This window comes from Spermophilus citellus (genome assembly GCF_964194105.1).
Source record: "Spermophilus citellus genome assembly, chromosome: 12".
NCBI lineage: Eukaryota > Metazoa > Chordata > Mammalia > Rodentia > Sciuridae > Spermophilus > Spermophilus citellus.
In genome coordinates, this window is record NC_138198.1 from 75,571,314 (window position 1) to 75,592,599 (window position 21,286).

General features: G+C 39.2%; 1 protein-coding gene across 12 annotated transcripts in view; it reads left to right on the plus strand.

Annotated features, from left to right (window-relative positions):
* The window catches only part of EPB41L3 (erythrocyte membrane protein band 4.1 like 3), a 228,250-nt gene that overhangs the window by 123,038 nt on the left and 83,926 nt on the right, over positions 1-21,286 (plus strand). For all 12 annotated transcript variants that reach the window (XM_081263734.1, XM_081263733.1, XM_081263737.1 and 9 more), the window contains exons 2-3: positions 14,870-15,081; positions 19,814-20,011. In XM_081263734.1, the coding sequence (XP_081119860.1) occupies positions 14,881-15,081; positions 19,814-20,011 (399 nt within the window). In that variant the 5' untranslated portion in view covers positions 14,870-14,880. The remainder of the gene's footprint in view (positions 1-14,869; positions 15,082-19,813; positions 20,012-21,286) is intronic.

A 21,286-nucleotide genomic window follows, 5' to 3' on the forward strand; every position in this document is an offset into this window, starting at 1 on the left:
GACAGACAGGGAATTGGAAGCACAGGATGTTTGTGCTTAGGTCATTTTGAGACAGCCAGTTTTGTTGTTCTGTCTTTGCTCAACCCCATGGTACGGACACCCATCACAAAAGACCTGAACCATGGATTCTCTACCAGATATTCCCAGATAGTAGAGGGTATACACTGTCTCTCCCCCTAAGATGCAAAGCTGGGATTTTTTTTTTTTTTCTCAGAACCCTTGCCCTGGTTTTTTTACAGTGAGTGTGAGAGAAACCCATTTCAAGAGTCAGAGAGCTCCTATTTGGTATAGTGGTTGATGACTGCATAGAGTCTGTTTTAATTTATTCATTCTCTGCAGTTCACACCACATTCCTCACAGATGCACAGTCAGATGTTGAGTAATAGAAAAATATGCTCCTGAATTTAGGTGCCAAAGTTATCTTTTTGCTAATAAGTTCTTCCCTAAATAGAATTGGCCAAGAACGCAGGGGAAATACACTGTTTCCTTTTTCCTCCTCCTTGGAATTTTAGTAGAAGGAAGGCGTGGAGATTTTCAGCAGTGAAGCTGGACATTGATAAAGTGGAAGTTGTGACCCTGGCTCTCATCACCTTGAGGCCCTCCATGAACAATCTCAGAGTTTGTCACTGATGGAGGCTCGGGCTTGCCCATTAGAGCCACCACAGTGGGAAGGCATGAATTGCTGGGGATCTGGGAACCATCAGAACCATTCATGTTTTCCTTAGAAGCAACAATGATCATTTATTGTTTGTTTTCCATGAATAAAATGGCAATCTGTGTCAGATTCCTGAAGGTTCACAGTAGATTGAAGCTTCTTTTTACAAAGGATTAAGTTATTTTGTGATGCTTTATGTACTTATTAAAGATAAATAGTAGAGAAAATAGTTTTTAAGAACACAATTTTATAAATGTTTGAATTTACTAATGCCTGACATACATTAAGTAAAATAATAAGGAGGTAGCACATTGGCAACATGGACGTATGAATGGTCATATCATTCAATGACTTGGACAAGAGAAGGTTATATGGTGTGCCTTTGTGCACATCTTGGGTAGGAGAAAGAGCTATGTGATGGCAGTGGAAAGTCAGATTTCATTTTTGGCTCTGCGCTCATTATCTTGTGACCTACCTGAGTTGGATACTAACCCCGCTGTCCTGAGGGTCCCACATCCACTCCACAGGTTGAGTTGGAGCTGACCTTGTCTGAGGGAGGTGCTTAGCACCCAGCCCTGTGCTTCTCTGTGAACAGTTTCTTTTATGTTGTCCATCACTAACCCCTGCCCCGTTAATGAAAAAGTCATATCATCCCAAAGGACTTATAAGAAATCATTTCAGCTGCCAAATTCCATGAAAATCCAATGATTTTATACACTCAGCTTTCTACATAGGGAACTATAAGGCAATGTTTGATAAGATTTGTTTAGAGTTCTTAAGCAATTCCACAGTATTTAAATTATGCACTATGCATTGAACACATAATGAGAGTTCCTTTCTTACCGAAAGTGACTTACAGTTAACAGAAAATGGAGAGAGCAGTTGCCACACTTATTTACTCACTCTTTCCAGCTTCACATAAAGACTGAATATTTTGCTGTTAGGTATGTTATTGGTGTTCTGAAATTTCCATTTTGATTTAATTTTTCTGCTTAAAAGCTGAAGAATACTGTTAAGGGGTTGCCTCCAGCAAAGAGAAATGAGTCGTTGTCAATTCTGAGCTCTATTTCAATGATAGGGAATGCTAATGATTTGCTATAAATATAGCTATCATGAAACTGAATTCAAGTATTTGTGTTAACTCTTGAAAAAAATATTTTTTGACAGTTTTCAATCCTGAGGTCAACTATTTAAGTATTTCTACTGTATATTGAATAATACGTTTAAAATGCTTATCAAAGTGAAAAAGACGTACATGAATTTTAGAGAAACCCTGCCTTTTGCTGGGTGAGGGTGGTTCTTTCTAAGTCAAACCCAGTACAAGACAGAATTCACATGTGGACCGCTTGTGAGCCTAAAACCTTTAATAGCATCAACTTGATTCTTGTATATACCATGTCAAAACTTGAGTAGGTTCCCAATAATGACAGTATCAGAGATAGGTTAAAATTTTATGGAGACTCTGATTTTCTGCTGAATTGCATACCAAACAAGTATGTAGGTACAGGTGCCATTTGTCCTTTGGTTAGATTCTCAGATGATGTGTAGAAGCACATTTTGTACTCCAAAGGCCATAGCTCTTCACCTGAACCTGTTTTAGGTTTGCTTTCTTTGGAAGACTGAAAGTGCCACTGAAACCACGGGAACACATCATTTATAAATGAAGGCAGGCATTGCTTTTCACCTGGTCTTTTTTTTTTTTTCTTTTTTCTTTTTTTTTTTTTTCACCTGGTCTTGATGATTTTAAGAAGTATTGCTGGTGAGGTATGGTGGGCTAATGATTTCCCGTGATGGAAGAACCATTATCGAAGAATAATGGCTAAACTGTTGACATTTGTTTGTTGGTGGGCTCCCTGTCTAAGGGCCTGTTGGAGAGTGTATTATTTGCAATCTTTTCCCCTCCAGGGACCCTGATGTAAACAAGAGACCTAACACATTTAAGAGATTGATTTTGCCCATCAGCTCAGTTCATTTTCTCTCTCTTACCAAAGCTGCAGTCAAAGCTTCGGATGGGGGGTGGGGGCTGGGATTGTGGCTCAGTGGTAGAGCGCTCCCCTAACCTGGGTGGGACCCAGGTTCGATTCTCAGCACCACATAAAAATGAAGGCATTATATTGTGTCCATCTACACCTAAAAAATAAATATATATAAAAAAAAGCTTTGGATGTGCACTAGATGGATACCGCTTCCCTTCATTTTCTCTCTTGCTACCTGGCCCTGGGATTTTCTGTCACCTAGAAATTCTGTGGCTATTGCTTGGTAACTGATCTCCCTGTGCCCACCTTTGCCCCTTCATTCAGAAACCAGGGTAACCTTTCAAAGCAGCCACAAAACCATTCCTCACTTTAAAATGCTCCATTGCATTTACAGTAAAATCCAACTTCATCCACTGGCTTTCAAAGACCGTGGGGTCGCTTCCATCTTCTTCGTCTGTTTCTGTTCTTCCCCATGCCTCCCCCATTCCAGGTACTTGGGCCTTGGTTTTCTTCGTTGATCACACCAAGCTCAGTTCATCCTTAAGGTCTGATCCCAAGTCTTCCTTAAAGGCTTTATCCCTACCTCCATATCTCTACGTGGCCGTTCTGCTGGATATCTGAATATGTCTTAAATGTCTTCTTCTAGAGTGGTCATTCCTAACCACCCAGCCCAAAGCAGCACTCCTCTACTATACCTGGACTGTTTAATAACATCCATCTCGAGCTGGCTTTTAAAATTTATTTTGCTCTTCCAAATACAGTCTTCACCAAAGCAGAGACCTTGTTCATCTTTATAAGATGTATCACCTGGCCTCAGAACATCTGTTCTGCAAGTGTTTGTTGAAGGGATGTATTAATGAACGAAGCAGTGTTGCAGCCGTAGTTTGTAACCTTAACTAATAAATTCCCAACCCAAAGCAAAGAAGCCAGGTTGGTGTGTGCAGCCAGTGTCATTGCTAGATGTGCACTTTGCTTTGAAATTGCAAGACACACTTTGAGGACCTTAGGTGCCCCTTCCTGAACCTTTGTTATCCAGGAATCCAAGTTTGGTAACCTTGTTCTTGACAGAGTGCACATAATACAAAGATCCTGGAATTTGAATGGGTTCATCTGCCACTCACACAATAGTCTTAATTTGCAAGTAGTTCTGCCAGCCCCTAGCCCTGTCTTCCGTATTAAAAGGGTTCCTGAACTCTATTAAAACCTAACACTAGCTCAAATCCGCCTTCCTCCAAAGGAGAGCCAGCTGCCTACTTTATTAAAATTTATCAGGGGAACTTGTAGGAACAGCCAAAGAAAGATTCTTGATGTTTTTTCCTGAAGTATAGGAAGTTTTATACTCTGGTATTTGGCACCAAGTGGATTTGGAAATATGAAACAATGTATATTGATAAGGTAGATGCTTACATAGTCACCATATCTAGGCCTACATATATTCTAAACTGCATTTGTTAATTTTTCTGCGTACTCATAGACCTAAACATTTTAAAAATAAAAGCCACCAGCTTACTATAAATAGATTTTTCTAGTCTATTAGGTAAGAGTGTTTTTTCTAACTTTTTCATATTATCTGGGTATCTGAATAATGTATTGTTTCAGTGAACAAAATGAAATATTAGCCAGGCACGGTGGTGCATACCTGTAATTCCAGGGGCTTGGGAGGCTGAGGCAGGAGGATCACGAGTTCAAAGTCTGCGTCAGTCAGCAAAAGTGAGGTGCTAAGCAACTCAGTGAGACCCTGTCTCTAAATAAAATACAGTGTAGGTCTGGGAATGTGGCTCAGTGGTTGAGTTCCCCTGAGTTCAATCCCCAGTACCTTACTTAAAAAAAGAAAAAAAAAAGAGAAGAAATGTAATAGATTCAAATAGTTAATGAGGCCTTCTGCCTGCACCTTCTGTGCAGTGGTAAATGCCTCTGTCTCTTACTAGAGTGCTGATGATTGCCTGCCCTAGAAGAATTGTGGACCAGGAGGGACACTAGTGAACACAGCTGGCATCTGTCTTCACTAATCTTACAGGGCAGATTTTCCTTAGATTTCACGCTGGTAGTTACAGCAGGTTTTTTTTTTGGTTCCCAGGAACCCTAGAATTTTGGAATTTTAGAACAGAAAGGGAAACCAAATTCTATTGAGGTCACAGAGTGTGTGGCAGATTTGGGCCCGGCACCAGAGGCCCCCTGGCTGGTCCATACCCTCTTGCCCCATCATGTGACTCCCTACCAGGCTGTGTCCTTGCACTTTTATGTATCTCTGATTTCCCTTTTATCTTTCTGACATAGTCTGTGACTTTTAATTACATCTGCAGTTTAAAACTGGTCTCTTAACTTGGGACTGAAGGTTAGTGATTATTTCTTATGGAAACCCATCTTGCCCCACAGACTTGCTGACAGCCTCCTTCTCTGGACTGAGGTGCTAAGTCCCCTTACTTCCTGGGGACTGGGATGTTTTTGCTTCTCAGGGTAACTTGTCAAATGCAAACTGCTTGAAATAGAGGACTATGGCCTTTAAAAAAAAATCTTGATTAGGTGTTTTAAATTTATAACACTGAATAGTAGGTGCCCAGTGCTATTTTGAAATCTTCATCTCCATATTGATAGACCTTGGGAAATCTTTTGCAGGTTTACAGTGGTCATTATGGAAGTAATTTTTGATTCTTATATTTCCTTCATAAAAATTCCAAATTGCTGCTTTTGGCATAATCTTAAAAAAATCAGTGACCTCTATCAGAGTTGACATATTGGCTTAGAGCATTTAATTTTTTTTTTTTTCAGTTGTTGGCAGACCTTTATTTATTTGCTTGTGGTGCTGAGAGTCAAACCCAGTGCCTCACACATGCTAGGCCAGTCACTGAGCTACAGCCCCGGCCCAGGCTTAGAGGATTGTCACTTACATTTTTGTGTATGTGGCTAAAAAGCATATTTGGGGGGGGGGGACCCAAAACAAACAAACAAAAAACTGTTCAGAATTTTCCCCACTATTGATCAACTCTTTATTGTCACCTTTTTGGAAGGTATTTTTAATGTCTAATCCTAAAGCTGACTGCTTTGTACTATGAGGAGTAAATGACCCTCTGTTGCCTGTTTGGCCTAATTTTGAGCTGAAACAATGGGGAAATCCAGCTGTCCTTCCCATGTCAGCTGTCCTCATGGCTGCCCAACTGACCTCTGTGTAAGGAGGCCAGGTCCCCCTGGTGAGACCAGACAGCTTGCTGGGCTCGCCCTCTGCTTGTCTGGCTCTCGTGGCCCCTCGTCGTCCACTCCCACACCCCTCTGTTCCAGCCACAGAAGACGGTATCCTCTCACCTAAGTTAGAGCAAGTGATCTTTCATGCTGTTCTGATTTTGCTTGTTGACAACCTCTGCCTAGATCTTCCTTGCGTCTTCCTCTTATTCTTTCTTTAAACACAAGAGGTAACCTTGATATGCATGAGGCAGATTGGAGTTGGGAGTCTGAGAAGTGGTCTGTACCCAGCAGGATGCAGCTGGACAGATGGAGGCCCACCTGTTGAAATGCAGAAGGCTGAAGTGGGGTGGTGAGGAAGCTGGCGGGAGTGGGGAACCACTACACTTAACAAGTGGTCTGTACCTTTAGGTGTAGCTGCCTTTGAGACAAGCAAGGAGGAGGGTGAATTTGGGTCTGAAGTCCACAAGGGACAAATTGAGAGACTTATATTTTGGAATTGTCCTTGTATTTAAAAAGAAGTAGATGAGTTCTCCAAGACGGAGAATTTGAAGGGTGACACCGATTCCCAAAGAGCTGTCAAGCTTAAAAACTGGGATATGAAGGGGCAAATGAAAATGAGGAAAAAGTAGTCAGGAAAGGTAGAAGGAAGATTGCAAGTGTCCCCCCCTCTCATGGAGAATTGAAAGACAGGAGAGATGTCACTTGGGATTCATTGGCTCGAGGGGATGCCACTGATATCCTTGGTGAGATTGACTAAGATAATAGGGAATATACTGAAGAATGAATAAGTAAGAGAGAGAGAATGTGGAGGTAGCATAAGAAGATTTTTTCCAGAAGGCTGGCTCTAAAGAAAAGCAGAGATGTAGGGCTATCTGGGAAGGCTGGAGTATGAGACCCACAGCAGATCATTTTGGTTTCTTGTGATGGTTAGTTCTAGGGTATATGAAATGAGGGCATTTTTAAAAAATGCAAATAAAGACACTCTAATCGAAGGGCTAAGAGATATTACCATCTTCTCAAGTGTTAAGTACTGAGGGCTTTAGCAGGCTGGTAAATAGCATTTGGTACTCACAAATATTTCTGCTAAGTTCTACTAGCCTACTTGCTTTTCCTCGCCTATAAATTTATAATTGAAATATATAAGGGAAAAAGCTGATTTTTAAAAAATTTGTCCATTGTTGGCTCAGTATCCTTGTAAGCGGGTAAATGAATGAAATACTTTGCTATTCCATAGGAAGCCTGTCTCAAACATCTATATTAAGCATTTTCTTTCATTAAGTCTTACATTTGTATCTTTTAATAAAATGTCACTGAATTTTCATTTCAGCGAGAGAGGTAAATTTGAATACAAAATCTAATTTAACAGTCATTTAGTTAGGAGATGGAGACTTTAAAGATGCTACTTTTAGTGGTGGAAAAGATGAGGACCTACTGACAATTTTTTTTTTCCTTTGGAGTAAAAAATTAGAGCTGAAAAGAAAGAAAACTTGAAATGCATGACAATGACCACATCCTTTTGTAGGTGATTGGATTGGGAATTGTACATATGATTTCATTAACACTTGCAGGATACATCCTTTGAAGCTCATTACCATTTCTCTTGGTAATCCCTTAATAAATATATCCCTGAGAGGCATGTGGAAATGCAATTTATGTTTCTTTTAAAAAATAAAAGACTCTTCTTTCCACCAGCCTAGCATGCTTAGGAATGTCCTTACCTCAACTTTTAGGACTTGAAGTTTTTAGAAATTTAAAGCTTTTCAAAGTCTAAACAAAACACGAAAGAGCCAAGCACCATGGCACATGCCAGTAATCCCAGTGACTCTGGAGGTTGAGGCAGGAGAATAGCAAGTTTGAAGCCAGCCTCAGTGACTTAGCAAGGCCCCTAAGCAATTCGGTGAGACCCTGTCTCTAAGGGCTGGGGATGCAGCTCAGTGGTAAAGAGCCCCTGGGTTCAATCCCCTGTACCAAAAAGAAAAAAAAAATCCCACAAAGAGTAAGGTACATTTAGTATTAAAAGGGCACAGTTTTAATTCAAAGTTAAGCCTTTTTTATCACTCTCTATTTGGGATTGCAAATGAGAATGTTTACTTTCAGTAAAGTAATCCAAGTAATCAACAGTTAATTTAATGCAAAGTGAGTATATTAGGAGAGGAGGGAACCTTGGAAAATTGTCTTTACTGATTTGGAAAGGGAAAGGTGCAATTTTAAGTAGCAAGAGTCATCCCAGAAAACAAGAAATAGTGTAAGAAGAAGAACAACAACATTAACCATGGGCCAGTGATGTAGCTCATGCAAGGGGCCTTGGGTTCTGTCCTCAGCACTGAAAAAACCAACCCCCCCAAAAAAAATAAAAATAAAAAAAGAAGAAGAAACAAATCAATGTAAATATCATAAAAATCTAGTTTGAAATAATGGTTTGGCATTTATGTACGCAAGTGAAGTAGTGTACTATAAACCTATTAAAATTATAATATTGGATGTTAATTGTTTGCCATTTAAAAAATCAGTTTATTAATTGCTTATGTTGTCATATACATAGAGAAGAGGAATATTAGAAAAAGTTTGGAAATGGAATTTGCTTATCTAGGCCATCATTACTGGTTTTTTGTTTTGTTTTGTTTTGTTTTTTGGAACCATATGAACTTAGGCCCCTTCAGATGTGGAACTGGATATTGATTCTAGTGAGATTTCAGAATTAAAAAGCCTTACATTTTAAGGCTTATTACTTAACTCTCTCTTGATAGAAAAGTTTTATTTTATTAACATTAATAAAAAAGCAGCAATGCTTTTCATTCATTATATTATTCATATAGTACTAGAAAAAGTAATATGCCAGTGAAATGTTTGAGAGGGGCACAGGAGTTTGAGATTGGAGTTTCTGGGGTGTATGACAGGTAAGATATGCTGTGGAATAGTCATACATAGAAAATAATGGTGGGGGAGCTGTGGCTGTGGCTCAGTGGCAGCACACGTGCCTGATATGTGTGAGGCACTGGGTTCGATTCTCAGCACCGTGTATTAAAAAAATAAAAATCTATCAGCAACTAAAAAAAAAAAATAATGGTGGGTTATTATTTAACTAGTTGATAGGCAGTTGTTGAACCCCATCTATTTTGCATATTAATTCAGCTTGTGTAGAGCTGGCTTTCTGCCTTGGAGACAAGTCTTGGAATTAAAGATAAAAGCAGGTACAAAATGATTTCATGACTGGAGTGATAACACTGGCATCAGTGGGGATATTGCTATATTAATTTTTCCTTCCATTGTTCATATTTAGTGAGTCCAGGGACTAATGTGTTTAGAGAGATTTTTTTTAAAAAAAACCTATTTAGCAAGGAACATGTTGGTATTAAAAGTATATATAAACTGCATTTTAAAAGCTGTGTTTAAGAAGTTGCAGGAAGATAGTGCAAGAGATGACAGATTTGTTGGCTCCGATGGGGGGATCTGCAGTTTCTGCCTCCTCCTTCCCTGTCCTTCCCATCTCTCCAGCCCACTCATTTCACTCCTCAGAGAGGAATCCTATGCATTCTAATTCCTAGTCTGAGCTTCTCATTTTATGGAAAAGGAAGCAGAAATTTATTCACCCAGCATCATACATGAAACTTATTTGCTGTTGGTATTATGTCTCTAAAGATTATGTATAGATTTTTAAGAAATGAAGAGAAACATTTTTAGTTTGGAATAAGATTTTTAGCTTTTTCTTTCTTTAACAGTTTTGACATTCGATGTTATGGCTATGACTTATGAGCCACTCTTCGTAACAGTAAATATGATACTCATAAAACATAGTAAGAAAAACTTGATTATATCCAAAATCCTTTAATAATAAGAAAGTGATCTGTATGCAGGAACTTTATTGCCATAGGAAAAATTGAGCATCTTTATTTTAATGCTTTTTCTATTAGCTGTTCATGTTTTCCATTTTTTACTCACGATTTAGTGACTGTGTTTTTATTTTTTTTTAAATAGGGATTCTGTGAAATACCTACCCAAACTTTTTTTTTTTTTTTTTTTTTTTTTTTTTGGTACCAGGGAAACTTAACTACTGAGCCACATCCACACAGCCTTTTAAAATTTTAGTTTGAGAAAAGACTTTGCTAAGTTTCTCCGCCTGGCCTCAGAGTTGCCATCCTGCCTCAGCCTTCTAAGTCACTGGGATTACAGGAGTGTGCTGCTGCTGTTGCTGCTGCTGCTTTTTTGGTACCAGGGATTGAACACAGGGGTGCTTAACCACTGAGCCACATTCCCAGCACTTTTTATTTTTTATTTTGAGACAAGTTCTCACTAAGTTGCTTAGGGCCTTGCTAATGTTGAAGCTAGCTTCCAATTTGCGATCCTCCTGCCTCAGCCTCCCAAGCCACCTGGATTTCAGATCTGTGCCACCACGCCCAGCTCTAAACCTTTTCTTTTCTTTTTTTTTGGGGGGGGGGGAAGACTTTCATTTGACTGACAGAAACATTAGATTGAAAAAAAACAGTAGTGTTTCCTGCATTGATGTTAACTGTGTTACAATTTTTCAAACTTGGCAGGTGGAAACACACACACACACACACACACACACACACACTATACTTATTCCTTGCTTTCTGGGTTGATTCTTGCTATTTAAAATTGTACCTTTTCCTTTCCAACACAGTGAAAACTGTTTTCCAAGTTTCCCTTCTGATATTTTCACTTTGGACTAAATTAACTGTTATTTGGGTTAGTTCACTGAAAGTAAATATTCTCATGTTTACTTCTCTTTAAATACTTTTTTAAGTGTTAATAGACCTTTATTTATATGTGGTGCTGAGAATCAAACCCAGGGCTTCACACATGCTAGGCAAGCACTCTACCATTGAGCCACAACCCCAGCCCCTCATATTTACTTGTAATAACTAAATTTACCATTTGTGTGTAATTTAGACTGAATCCATATACATAGATATAAGTAACAAATATACATGTCTACATATACATATATGAGATTTATATTTGTAAAATTTTTTCCTTGTAGGATCTTTCAGAAATTTTTTGTTTAGTATTTATTTTTTAGTTGTGGTTGGACACAATAACTTTAATTAATTATTTTTATGTGGTGCTGAGGATCGAACCCAGGGCCTCACGTGTGCTAGGCGAGCGCTCTACCGCTGAGCCACAATCCCAGCCCCTTTCAAAAATTTTTGTTCAAGTTTTATTTTCTTAGCTATGTAAGACATAGAAATATCTACCCTTTCCATAAGAGACATTACACTTTAAAATACATAGATTTGATAATAAATGAGGTTGGTTTTGCAGCGTCATTCTTTATCAAGTAATTGATATTGGGTATATTGGATATAAATACCTGGTTCCCACCTGGAATAGCTAGGTTGGAGGTAAGGGAGAAGAGAATGATTATAGTTTAACTATTGCAGGAAGAAAACTCAGGCACAGCTAGAATGTTGGTGAATGAGGAAGGCCTTTCTCAGCCAACATTTGAGGAATGGGGAGTGGGCTGCCTAAGAACAGAAGAATGAGGTGACTTTGATGTGGAGTAGAAACTAAAGGGCCGCCATTGTGGCTGGGTCATAGTGGGCTGGAGGGCCAGGCACCTCTAGGGTGTCAGGGCCTGGTCATATCCCTGAAGACCATGGTAATTATGAGTTTAGATTTTATTTTACTTCAAGTGCCTTGAGAAGCTGTTAAAAGCATTTTCAGCAGTGAGTATGGATGGGACTGGATGAATGTTTTATGGAGATTAGACACAGAGGCAGGCAGGAGCAGGACAGAGAACTAGTCAGAGGTGACTGAAGGAATTCAGGAGAGAAATGAATAGTGGCTCATGGAGGGACAGGGGACAACTAAAGATTTATTTTAGAAATAGAACCAGAAGAACTTTCCCTTGTGTATGAGATAAGAAGGTGTAGGGGAAGGAAAATATCAGGGGTGATGGGCTTGACCCCTTGTTGAGGTGAGGAAGATGAGGGAGGGAGGGGATGGGTGAAGGGAGAAATCAGGAGATACCTACATGGCCTCGGCGGGGAGTGGTAAGTGGGCGAAGGGATGCTAACTGGGAAGCTCAGAACAGAGATTTAAACTAGAGGTGTGAGTGTGGGAACCACTGACATATAGGAAGGATCTAAAACCCTGGGAAAGTGTGTGGCATGCTGGGAAGAAGGTGTGATAAGGTGTGATGAGAGAGCAGAGGGCTCAGAATGGAATACTCTGGGATTTGGCCACACAGAGGCCAGGCAGAAGGAGACTCCAGGGAGAATGGTGCTATCTGAATCCCCAAGACAGGGAAGTGTGTTGACAAGGAGAGTTCATTGCCTGGGTCAGAGCTGCCCAGAGGTCAGATGGTAGAACAGGGAAGAGCGCATGGTCTGCTGCCTTGACCACAAAGAGCCACCTCAATCAAGTGGGTGGGGTAGGAGCCAGAAGAGAGGAAGTGAGGAAGACAAGTAGGGTCAGCAACTTTTTTTTTTTTTTTTCCTTTTAGGTTGAGTCAGGAGTGAGAAGAAGAGGAACTTGGTAGCAGCTGAGGGGGGTGTGAGATCAAGGGAGGGTGAGAACCACAGGGGCATTAATGCCGTCCATAGAATGCATCACATACTGGGGTGTGGGCCAGTACACTAAGGTTCACACAAGGCAAAAGCAGACTTCTGCTTCATGTGACTACTCAGAACAAGTGGCGTGACTCTGACATTCTCCTCAACATGGCACATCCATGGCTGTGTCTAAGGAGACCATGACATTTGTCATCATTTTCTAGTCAATGACGATCGGAGTCCCCTGGAGCAAGTGACTTTGTCGCTATGAAGACGATCTGAATGCTGAATAAGTTTTTTTTTTTTTTTCCTGTTGTTTCATTGTCCAGACTTAATCACATGATCACTGCTCATCACCGTCTCAAGGCAGGCGGAGGAATTCTAGCTAAAAGAAAATGCTTACTTACTAAAGGAAGTTACTAAAGGACACTCCGTTTCTGCCTCAGGCGATGAAGTCCTTGGGGTAGAGAGGGGATGGGTTATAACATTTTAATCTCCTCTTCTAAATCACAGGCAACACTTGGCTTATATTTGGTACTCAGTAAATGTTGGGTGAGTTCAGTCTGATCCTCCCCCTTCCCAAGATGGGAATTCAGTTGTAGGCTTTGAATTCCTCCAGATGAACACCTTGACTCCCTCAGCTGTTATCTCTCTGTACTCATCCCACTTTCCAGGATAAGAGGACCAAAAAAATATATATATATACAAATGTTTACCTTCAAGATTTGCTCTAAAATCTAAAATGTGATATAGGAAGAAAAAGAAGAGACTATGTTAGTTTTGCTTGGATCATTTTCTTGCTGTGCGTGTGGACTTGGTATTTACATATGCTTTGGGCAGCTCAGCACATGCCAAGTTGACATGTCTTTTATTCAACAGAAGGTGTAGCTGGGAATTGGGAAAAGGAATAATAATAATAAAAAAAAAAGTGCAGATGTAGCATTGAGTGTTTTTTTTGCAATGTTCTTCAAATTTTTAAACATATTCCAATGTGTGTTGTGAAGATAGGGATTAAACAGTGGCTTTACTACAGTTACTAGTTTATTTTCAATTATTCTGTATTATGCCAGTGAATATATCATTTACTGAAGGTATTACACTAGCCCTTTGCTCAGGATATTTTTACCATAAAATTAGAACTAGGAAGGGAAATTATTACACAACCTGAGATATGTATGTTTGAGATATTTACCTCACATTGGTAGGTTAAGAAACAAAATGTATCTACTTGGCATAGCAGCTTTCTTACTGCTTAGAGTAAAAATCTTCCTTAAACACAGTAGTATTTTTTTCTATTAGGAGAAAAAATAACAATAGAAAAATCACTTCTTCAGGTGTAAATGAGTTCCTTTGTCTCATTTGGCAGCTGTGGAAACTGAAGCACAAAATACTAAACTTGAACAGCAAACTATTAGAAGATGGTGGTTATATGTCAGAAGGTCATATTACGTATTATTAGGATCTTGGTTTGAGGCCACACTCCTGAAGAAATCTCTATGGTAGTTGCAGTTTCCACTTCCAAAGAAGGTAGCCGAATTAAGAGAAGTCACATGGGAAAGGCATTTGTTCCTAGAAAAATCTACAGATTCATTGGTGGGCATGATCCCTGTGTAGAGAAAAGAGGGAAGAAACATGAGAAAGAGAGGGAATGTCTACCATTGCTAGATCATCCTTCCCTCATTTCAGCTAATTCACTTTTCTGAAATTGTTATTCAATTATTAGCCATTTTTGAAATGTCTGTTTGTGATCATCTGTGGCAGAAGCCTTATTAGGCTACTGGAGGAAAACCTGTAATCATTACAAATCAACTTCCACTCCTGGTTCTCTGTTCCTTTTGAGCTGCTCTTGGGTGCTCATCTTTTTCTCTTTTGTTAAATTATTTATTTATCCTAATTTGTTATATATGATGGCAGGATGCAATTCAATTCATATTACACACACAGAGCACAATTTTTCAAGTCACTGGCTGTACACAGAGTATTTTCACACCATTTGTGTCTTCATGCATGTACTTAGGGTATTGAGGTCTAACTCATTCCAGTCTTTCCTACCCCATGCCGCCTCCCATCCCCTACCTCCCCTTTGCCCTATCTAAAGTTCCTCCATTCCTCCCCTGCCCCCCACCCCATCAGCGTTATGAGTCGGCATCCTCATATCAAAGAAAACATTCGCCATTTAGTTTTTTGGGGATTGGCTTACTTCACTTAGCATTATGTCCTCTTACTCTGTCCATTTACCTGCAAGGGCCATGATTTTATTCTCTTTTAATGCTGAGTAATATTCCATTGTGCATATATACCAAAGTTTCCCTATCCATGCATCTAAAACTGAAGGGCATCTGGGTTGGTTCCACAATGTAGCTATTGGGAGTTCTTTGTAGTACCTCTGAGAAGTCTTCTCTTGGGCCTGCGGAATAGAATTGCTCCTGGTTAAGCAATCTCTCTTCCTTCCCTGTGTATGGGTGTCTCTGCCTTTCATGGTTAGCACCCTGCTTTGCTTGCACCCAGTCACCGAACCTTCCCTTTTTTTTTTGTCTCTGCAGAACAATCCACCATGACGACCGAATCCGGATCAGACTCTGAATCCAAGGCCGACCAGGAGACCGAGCCCCAGGAGGCAGCGGGTGCGCAGGGGCAAGCCGGGGCTCAGCCTGGGCCTCCGGAGCCCCCCAGCGGGAGCGGCAGCGGTGAGGAGCCTCCGGCGCTGGAGCAGTTTGAGGCTGCGGCGGCGCACAGCACCCCGGTGCGGAGGGAGGTGAGCCGCGCCCCCGCCGGCAAAGGCCAGAAAAGCAATTAAGGGCTGTTTGCTGAGCTTCTCCAAGCTCTACTTTCACCTTGGTTTCTTAGCACCAGAGGCAGCTATGAGGGGTCATCTGCTTTGGCCCCGGGGTTCCAGGCAGAGGAAAACGTATGCTATTTTAAGGCTGTCAGTCAATGCCATTCCCCAAGCCTGCTTGGTGACTTCTTGCTTAAATTAAAACACTTAAACTCACACTGAAATCTGGATTTGGAGAAATTATTGTTCAATTGTTCATATCTGGATTTATAAGAAGGGTGGACAGAAAACTGGCAGCTTTAATTATGCTGGTGGTGTTTTTTAATTTCAAGTCTAAGGGTTAGAACTGTTATGTTTTTTTCCCCCTATTTTTAGCTGATGTTCACATAGGTCTCTTTTCCTCCCTGTATACATCTATATTATCAACTCTGTGCCTACACGTGTTTTGAGTTCTCATGAATAATGTATTTTTTTAAAACAAGATTTTATTCGAGAGGCTGGGGCTATGACTCAGTGGTAAAGCACATGCTTAGAATGCAAGAGGCCCTGGAAGCCCCGACTTCTATCTCCCCAGCATTACCAAAGACAAATTATGGTTTATATCCAGGCTTCCAATGAATCTGCCTTTCTTTTGTCTTAAAACTTTGGAATTGGAATCAAAATGTTTTAGAGTACTAATTTGCATGTAGTACAAAATCTGGAGTCCTTAAAATGATTGGCTTCTTCTAGTTTGAAAGTAATTGTGTTGAGCTAGAAATTTTAGAAAATGATGAGGGAAATCAGTTTAATCAGTGAAAATCTCTGGAAATGACAGCATTACTATTATAATTTTAAGCTCTATGTTTACAACCAGATTATTTTCTTTTTTTGTCCTACCTTTGCAAGTTCTTCTTTTAAATAGAATTAATAATAACATGTACTTTCACTTTATGAGTAGTTCTATTTGGTCCAGGAGATTTTGTGCTGAGTGCTGGGGATGCCATCCCAGCCCTGCATATAAAATCTAAGGAAATGCTGTTGTTGGCATCATGGTTTTCTTTATGTTTTCGTTTTCTTTTTTTTAAATATTTGTTTGGTTTCTTTTAATCTTCAAAAATTTTAAATTATTAGGCTATTTGGCTTTTTTTTTTCATTTTTTCCTTTAGTTCTGAAATGAAACATGAAAATGGGAGATAATTCTAGAAGAGGATGAGTCTCTGTGCCTAGACATGACTTAATATACACAGTCATGTGTTCCTCATGGACAGGACACATATTGAAAAATGCGTCATTAGGTCATTTCATCATCATGTCAACATCATAGAGTGCACTTACACAACCTAGGTGGTAGCAGGCTGTACCATTCAGGTTGTGTAAGTGCAGGGTTTTATGTATGTATATGTATATATATCTACTGTATGTGTAAATATAGCCATACATATGGCTATATATACATGTACGTGTGTGTGTATACACACACACACACACACACACATACTTGTGTGTGTGGCCTATGGCACCTCGGGCCATCATGAACAGAACTATATGAGATGAAATGAAGCACAAGAGAAAATGATAATAAAAAAGCATGGCAAACATGAGCTCAACGAGACCGCTACTGTCCTAACACAGCATTCTGTTTTTATAACAAATTTGATTTTTGTTCTGTTTTATTTGCAATCCTGGGGATAGAACTCAGGGGTGCTGTTCTACTGAGCTACATCCCACCCCTTTTTATTTTATTTTGAAACAGGGTCTTTCTAAATTGCCACAGCTAGCCTTGAACTTGCAATTCTCTTATCTCAGTCTCCCATATTTCTTGGATTGTAGATATGTATCACCAAGCTGGGAACAGACTTGTTATTTAGAACTAGAAGGAGTACAGTCTAAAGTAACCTTAAAACATACAATACGGGGAACACATAAACCCATAACATAGTCATTTGTTATCATTGTTGAGTATTATGCATATGCTATACTTTTATATGACTACCAGCGCAGGAAGGTTGTTTGCATCAGCACACCACAGACATGTGAGCAATGCATTTCACTATGACATTACAATGGCTATGATGTCACCAGGCAATAGGAATTTTTCAGTTTTATTGTAATCTTAACAGGACCACCATCATGTACAGTCAGTCCATTGTTGGCCAGAATGTTGTTATGTGGTACGAGACTGTACTTCTACATTCTGTAGTCATATGCTTGAAGCTAAGCAAGAGAAGTGATATAAAATCACCAGAGGGGGCAATACCTGGCTGCACAGGGCAAGACCTTAGTCTTATCTCCTGATTATTACTAGCCTCAAAGGACTCTTCAGGCCCTCAGGCTTTATAATGTTCGTCTACAAAATGAAACTCTCAGAAGTGGTCTTGTCTAAGACTCTTCCATGAAGTTCTTTGCTTCATAATAGAGGAAGCCAGTTATGCCGCAGGTAATTGGAGAAAGGCATATTTTGGTGTGTAGTGATGATTAAACATGGGTTTGGCAGAATTTTAATTCCAGTTTTCTAATTTTTCTAACCTTGAGAAGTTTCCCTGGTTCTGTCTTTCCTCCTCTGCAAATGAGGGTGATAATAGCTCCATTTCAGAGCTGCTATTGAGGACTGAATAAAATACAGGATTTACTAAAGTGGTTGATACTGATATTTTAAAATTCCAATGCATTCTGTGACGGCAATTGACATTTCATTTGAGGTACTTGGTCTGCTCTTCTAGAGCTGTTAAAGTTATTTGTAAAATGTGTTATAAGAGCCTCAGATGTAGATTCATCTTTCAAGTATTCCCAGAAATGAGGCCTGCCCTGTGAGTGATGGTTTCAGATGCTCTGGAGTTGACAATTCAATACCCCAGGAACTTTATTCTCAGACACAGACATTTTTATTTTTGTAGAGGAAAAATGAAATTTTGTCATACCCAATACATAGAAAAAGTTGATTCCAGATAAAATTAAATAAAAACATAGCTTCAATTGACCTCATCTATGATGAGATGAAATGTAAGTTAAGTGTGCAAAAAGCCTTGTATAAATTATAGAGCATCTCACAAAATGAAGTGTGGTTGTTGATAAACAATTCCAGGGTTATCAAACTTCTCCTTAAACTACCTCAAAGCCAATATTAATGATGTTTTATGGATTTCTTATACTTTTTAAAATTTTAATGCAATGATAGGAAAAGGATAATGGTCAAAAAAGTTGGAGCAGATGGCCAGAGAAAGTTTTCTTTAGTTTACTAACCTATTTGAGCTGGAGCTTGCCTTCTCAACAGTTTTTTTTTTTTTAAGGTACCAGGGATTGAACTCAGGGGCACTTGACCACTGAGCCACATCCCCAGCCCTATTTTATTTAGAGAGACAGGGTCTCACTGAGTTGCTTAGCGCCTTGCTTTTGCTGAGGCTGGCTTTGAACTCATGATCCTCCTGTCTCAGCCTTCTCAACTATTCTAACTTGTGGTAATGGTTGCTCAGTTTGTTTTTCTTGGCTTATTTTTATAAGCTCAACAGACTGTTCTCTTTCTATTCTTAATGACTTCACAAGACTTAGAGTTCCTAGGCATGGTGTTAGAAGAAAGGACTGTATTAGCAGTCTTCTAGATCGAAAACAAGGTAGAAAATGCAGAAATCCATACCTAAAATCCAAAATAAATATACCTAGAATGACATTGTGGTTATAAAATTGTAGAAGCCAATGGGAAAAAAAAAAAGCTGAAATGATAAACTGTCAATACTGTCTTTACTCAAGAGCCCATGTACTTTTAGCACCAAGCTAATAGTATACTCCTGTGAGAGAAAATTTCACACTTATTTCAAGGAGCCTGAACAGAATATTAGTGTGTATCTTTGTGAGGCCTGCTGGTGCATATTTTTAGGCTGGTGGAAATGATAGTCTGGCTATAGACTGAATTTGTCCTACCACCACTGGTGGTCACTTAACCAAAGAGAGTTGTAAGAGAGCCGTGCACAGACATGTCAAGGGAATCGACTCAGGGAGAATTTCTGTGCCTCGTGGGGTGTCCACTGAAGAGTCTGGCCTGGACTAGCCTGTTGTCATTCAGAAGCAGATTAAAGCTTTTGGACAGTTTTGATCTGTTCTCATACAGACTAATTACAATGAAAAGAAGCAGACTTAAGGGATTACTTTGTGATGAATTTCAGTGCTGCTGACTTCATCGAATTGATTTAGAGCTAAATCAAATATTTTAACAGTTATAAAATTACTGAAAAGATTAATACTCGAAGCTCTCTTAAGCCTTGTCGTTTATAAGATTCCTTGTAAGTCTATGGATGGAACAGATAGAAAAAGGTCAAGGAATATACAAGTATCGAGTGAATTTTGAAAAATGGAGTAGACAAGATAAAATCTAGATGATTAGAGATTTGTCTGATTTGATGCCTTTTTTTGAAAAGTCAGGAATGAATTTCTCCTTTTTTGCTTAGTGAAATCTTGATGGCATTTCTAACTCAGTGCTTCTAAATTAAATCCTGGAGTCAAACTGATATAAGGACTCATTGGTGCATTTAAATGGCAAAAATTGTTTAGGTGAAACTGAGCATTATAAATACCTGTGTGTGTATATATATCCACTCCTGATACTTTATTTCAGATCCTTCTCCTCCTCTAGAAAAGGGGAAAGCAGCCTCTTTCCCAAAAGAGTTGTGCCATTGCCCGAGCGATGCAATATTTATTTCCTGCCTTGCAATGAAAACTCTTCATTGTTTGCTCTTCACAGGTCACTGACAAGGAACAGGAGTTTGCTGCCGCAGCTGCAAAGCAGCTTGAGTATCAGCAACTTGAAGAAGATAAACTTTCTCAGAAATCATATAGCAGTAAACTCTCTCGGTCTCCATTAAAGATTGTCAAAAAACCTAAAAGCATGCAGTGCAAAGTGATACTTCTAGATGGATCAGAATATTCCTGTGATGTGGAGGTAAGTACGTATTTTAAAACTCTGGTGTCCTAGATGGCGAAAGCTGGGGAATATTGGTATAAAACACACAAGTCACCTCTTTATTTTTCTAGAACTCTGGAAAATTACAACTGATCTATAAATACAAAATTCTTTCTTTTTTTTTTAGATTATTACTTTTTTATTGGTTTTTCAAAACATTACAAAGCTCTTGACATATCATATTTTTACATTAGATTCAAGTGGGTTATGAACTCCCATTTTTACCCCAAATACAGATTGCAGAATCACATCGGTTACACATCCACAAAATTATTTCTGACTCTAACAGGGAACCAAATTATTGAAAATATGTATGGTGTCCCAAAATCTTAAAATTAAAAGTAAAACATGATCTTATACATATTTTTTTTTAAAAAAATTAAAAATATGGATTCTCCCAACACTTTCCAAGATAGGAAACAAAAAAATTAGAAGCTTAAAAATTAAATTTTTAAATTATATCCTGTTATGTAAGTGAAGTTTACCTTTTTATTTGCATAATTTATGGCCAAGTCACTTATTACTTAGCAGAAACTTAAAATTCTGTACATAGCAATAGAGAGAGAATTTAAAATATTCATGTCCTTTTTTTGCTCAGGGAATAGTAATTTTTAATATGCTTATGGTGGGGAACATTGATCTTGGAGAGTATACTCCTCTTCATTCTTTTCTGTAAAGAAAAGTAGAATTCCTTTTGGAGAAGGGGCAGTTAAATGACTTGGTTAGAGATATTTTGTAAGACCAAGTTAGCGGATGAGAACAACACAGCCTGTCAGTAGCTATGGAGATGGATGAGTGTTTACTTCTCTGAGTATCACAGTGTGATACTCAGGGCATGAACTCAAGCTATCAGAGTAGGTCCCTGCATACACCAACCAGTGGCTTGCTCTTATGCAAGGTGATTCAATTTCAGGTTCAGTATCTTCATTTAAAGAGCTTATTCTTCCTGCCCCCAGCCTCTGCCCTTTTCATCCAGGAAGGGGGCATTCTGTGTTCCTCCAAGCTAGTCCCTCCCCTGAAGCTTTCACAGTCTACCCATCTCAGTCCCCACAGGCACTGCCCATGTGTATGGTCACAGGTTTCTATTTCTCTTTCTTCCTCTGATGGCCAGTATAAAACTAATTCCTCATGTTCCCCAGTCATTATCTCTACTTCCTCCATATCACAACCCCCTTATCATTCTCTCTCTCTCTCTCTCTCTCTCTCTCTCTATATATATATATATATATATATATATATATATATATATATATA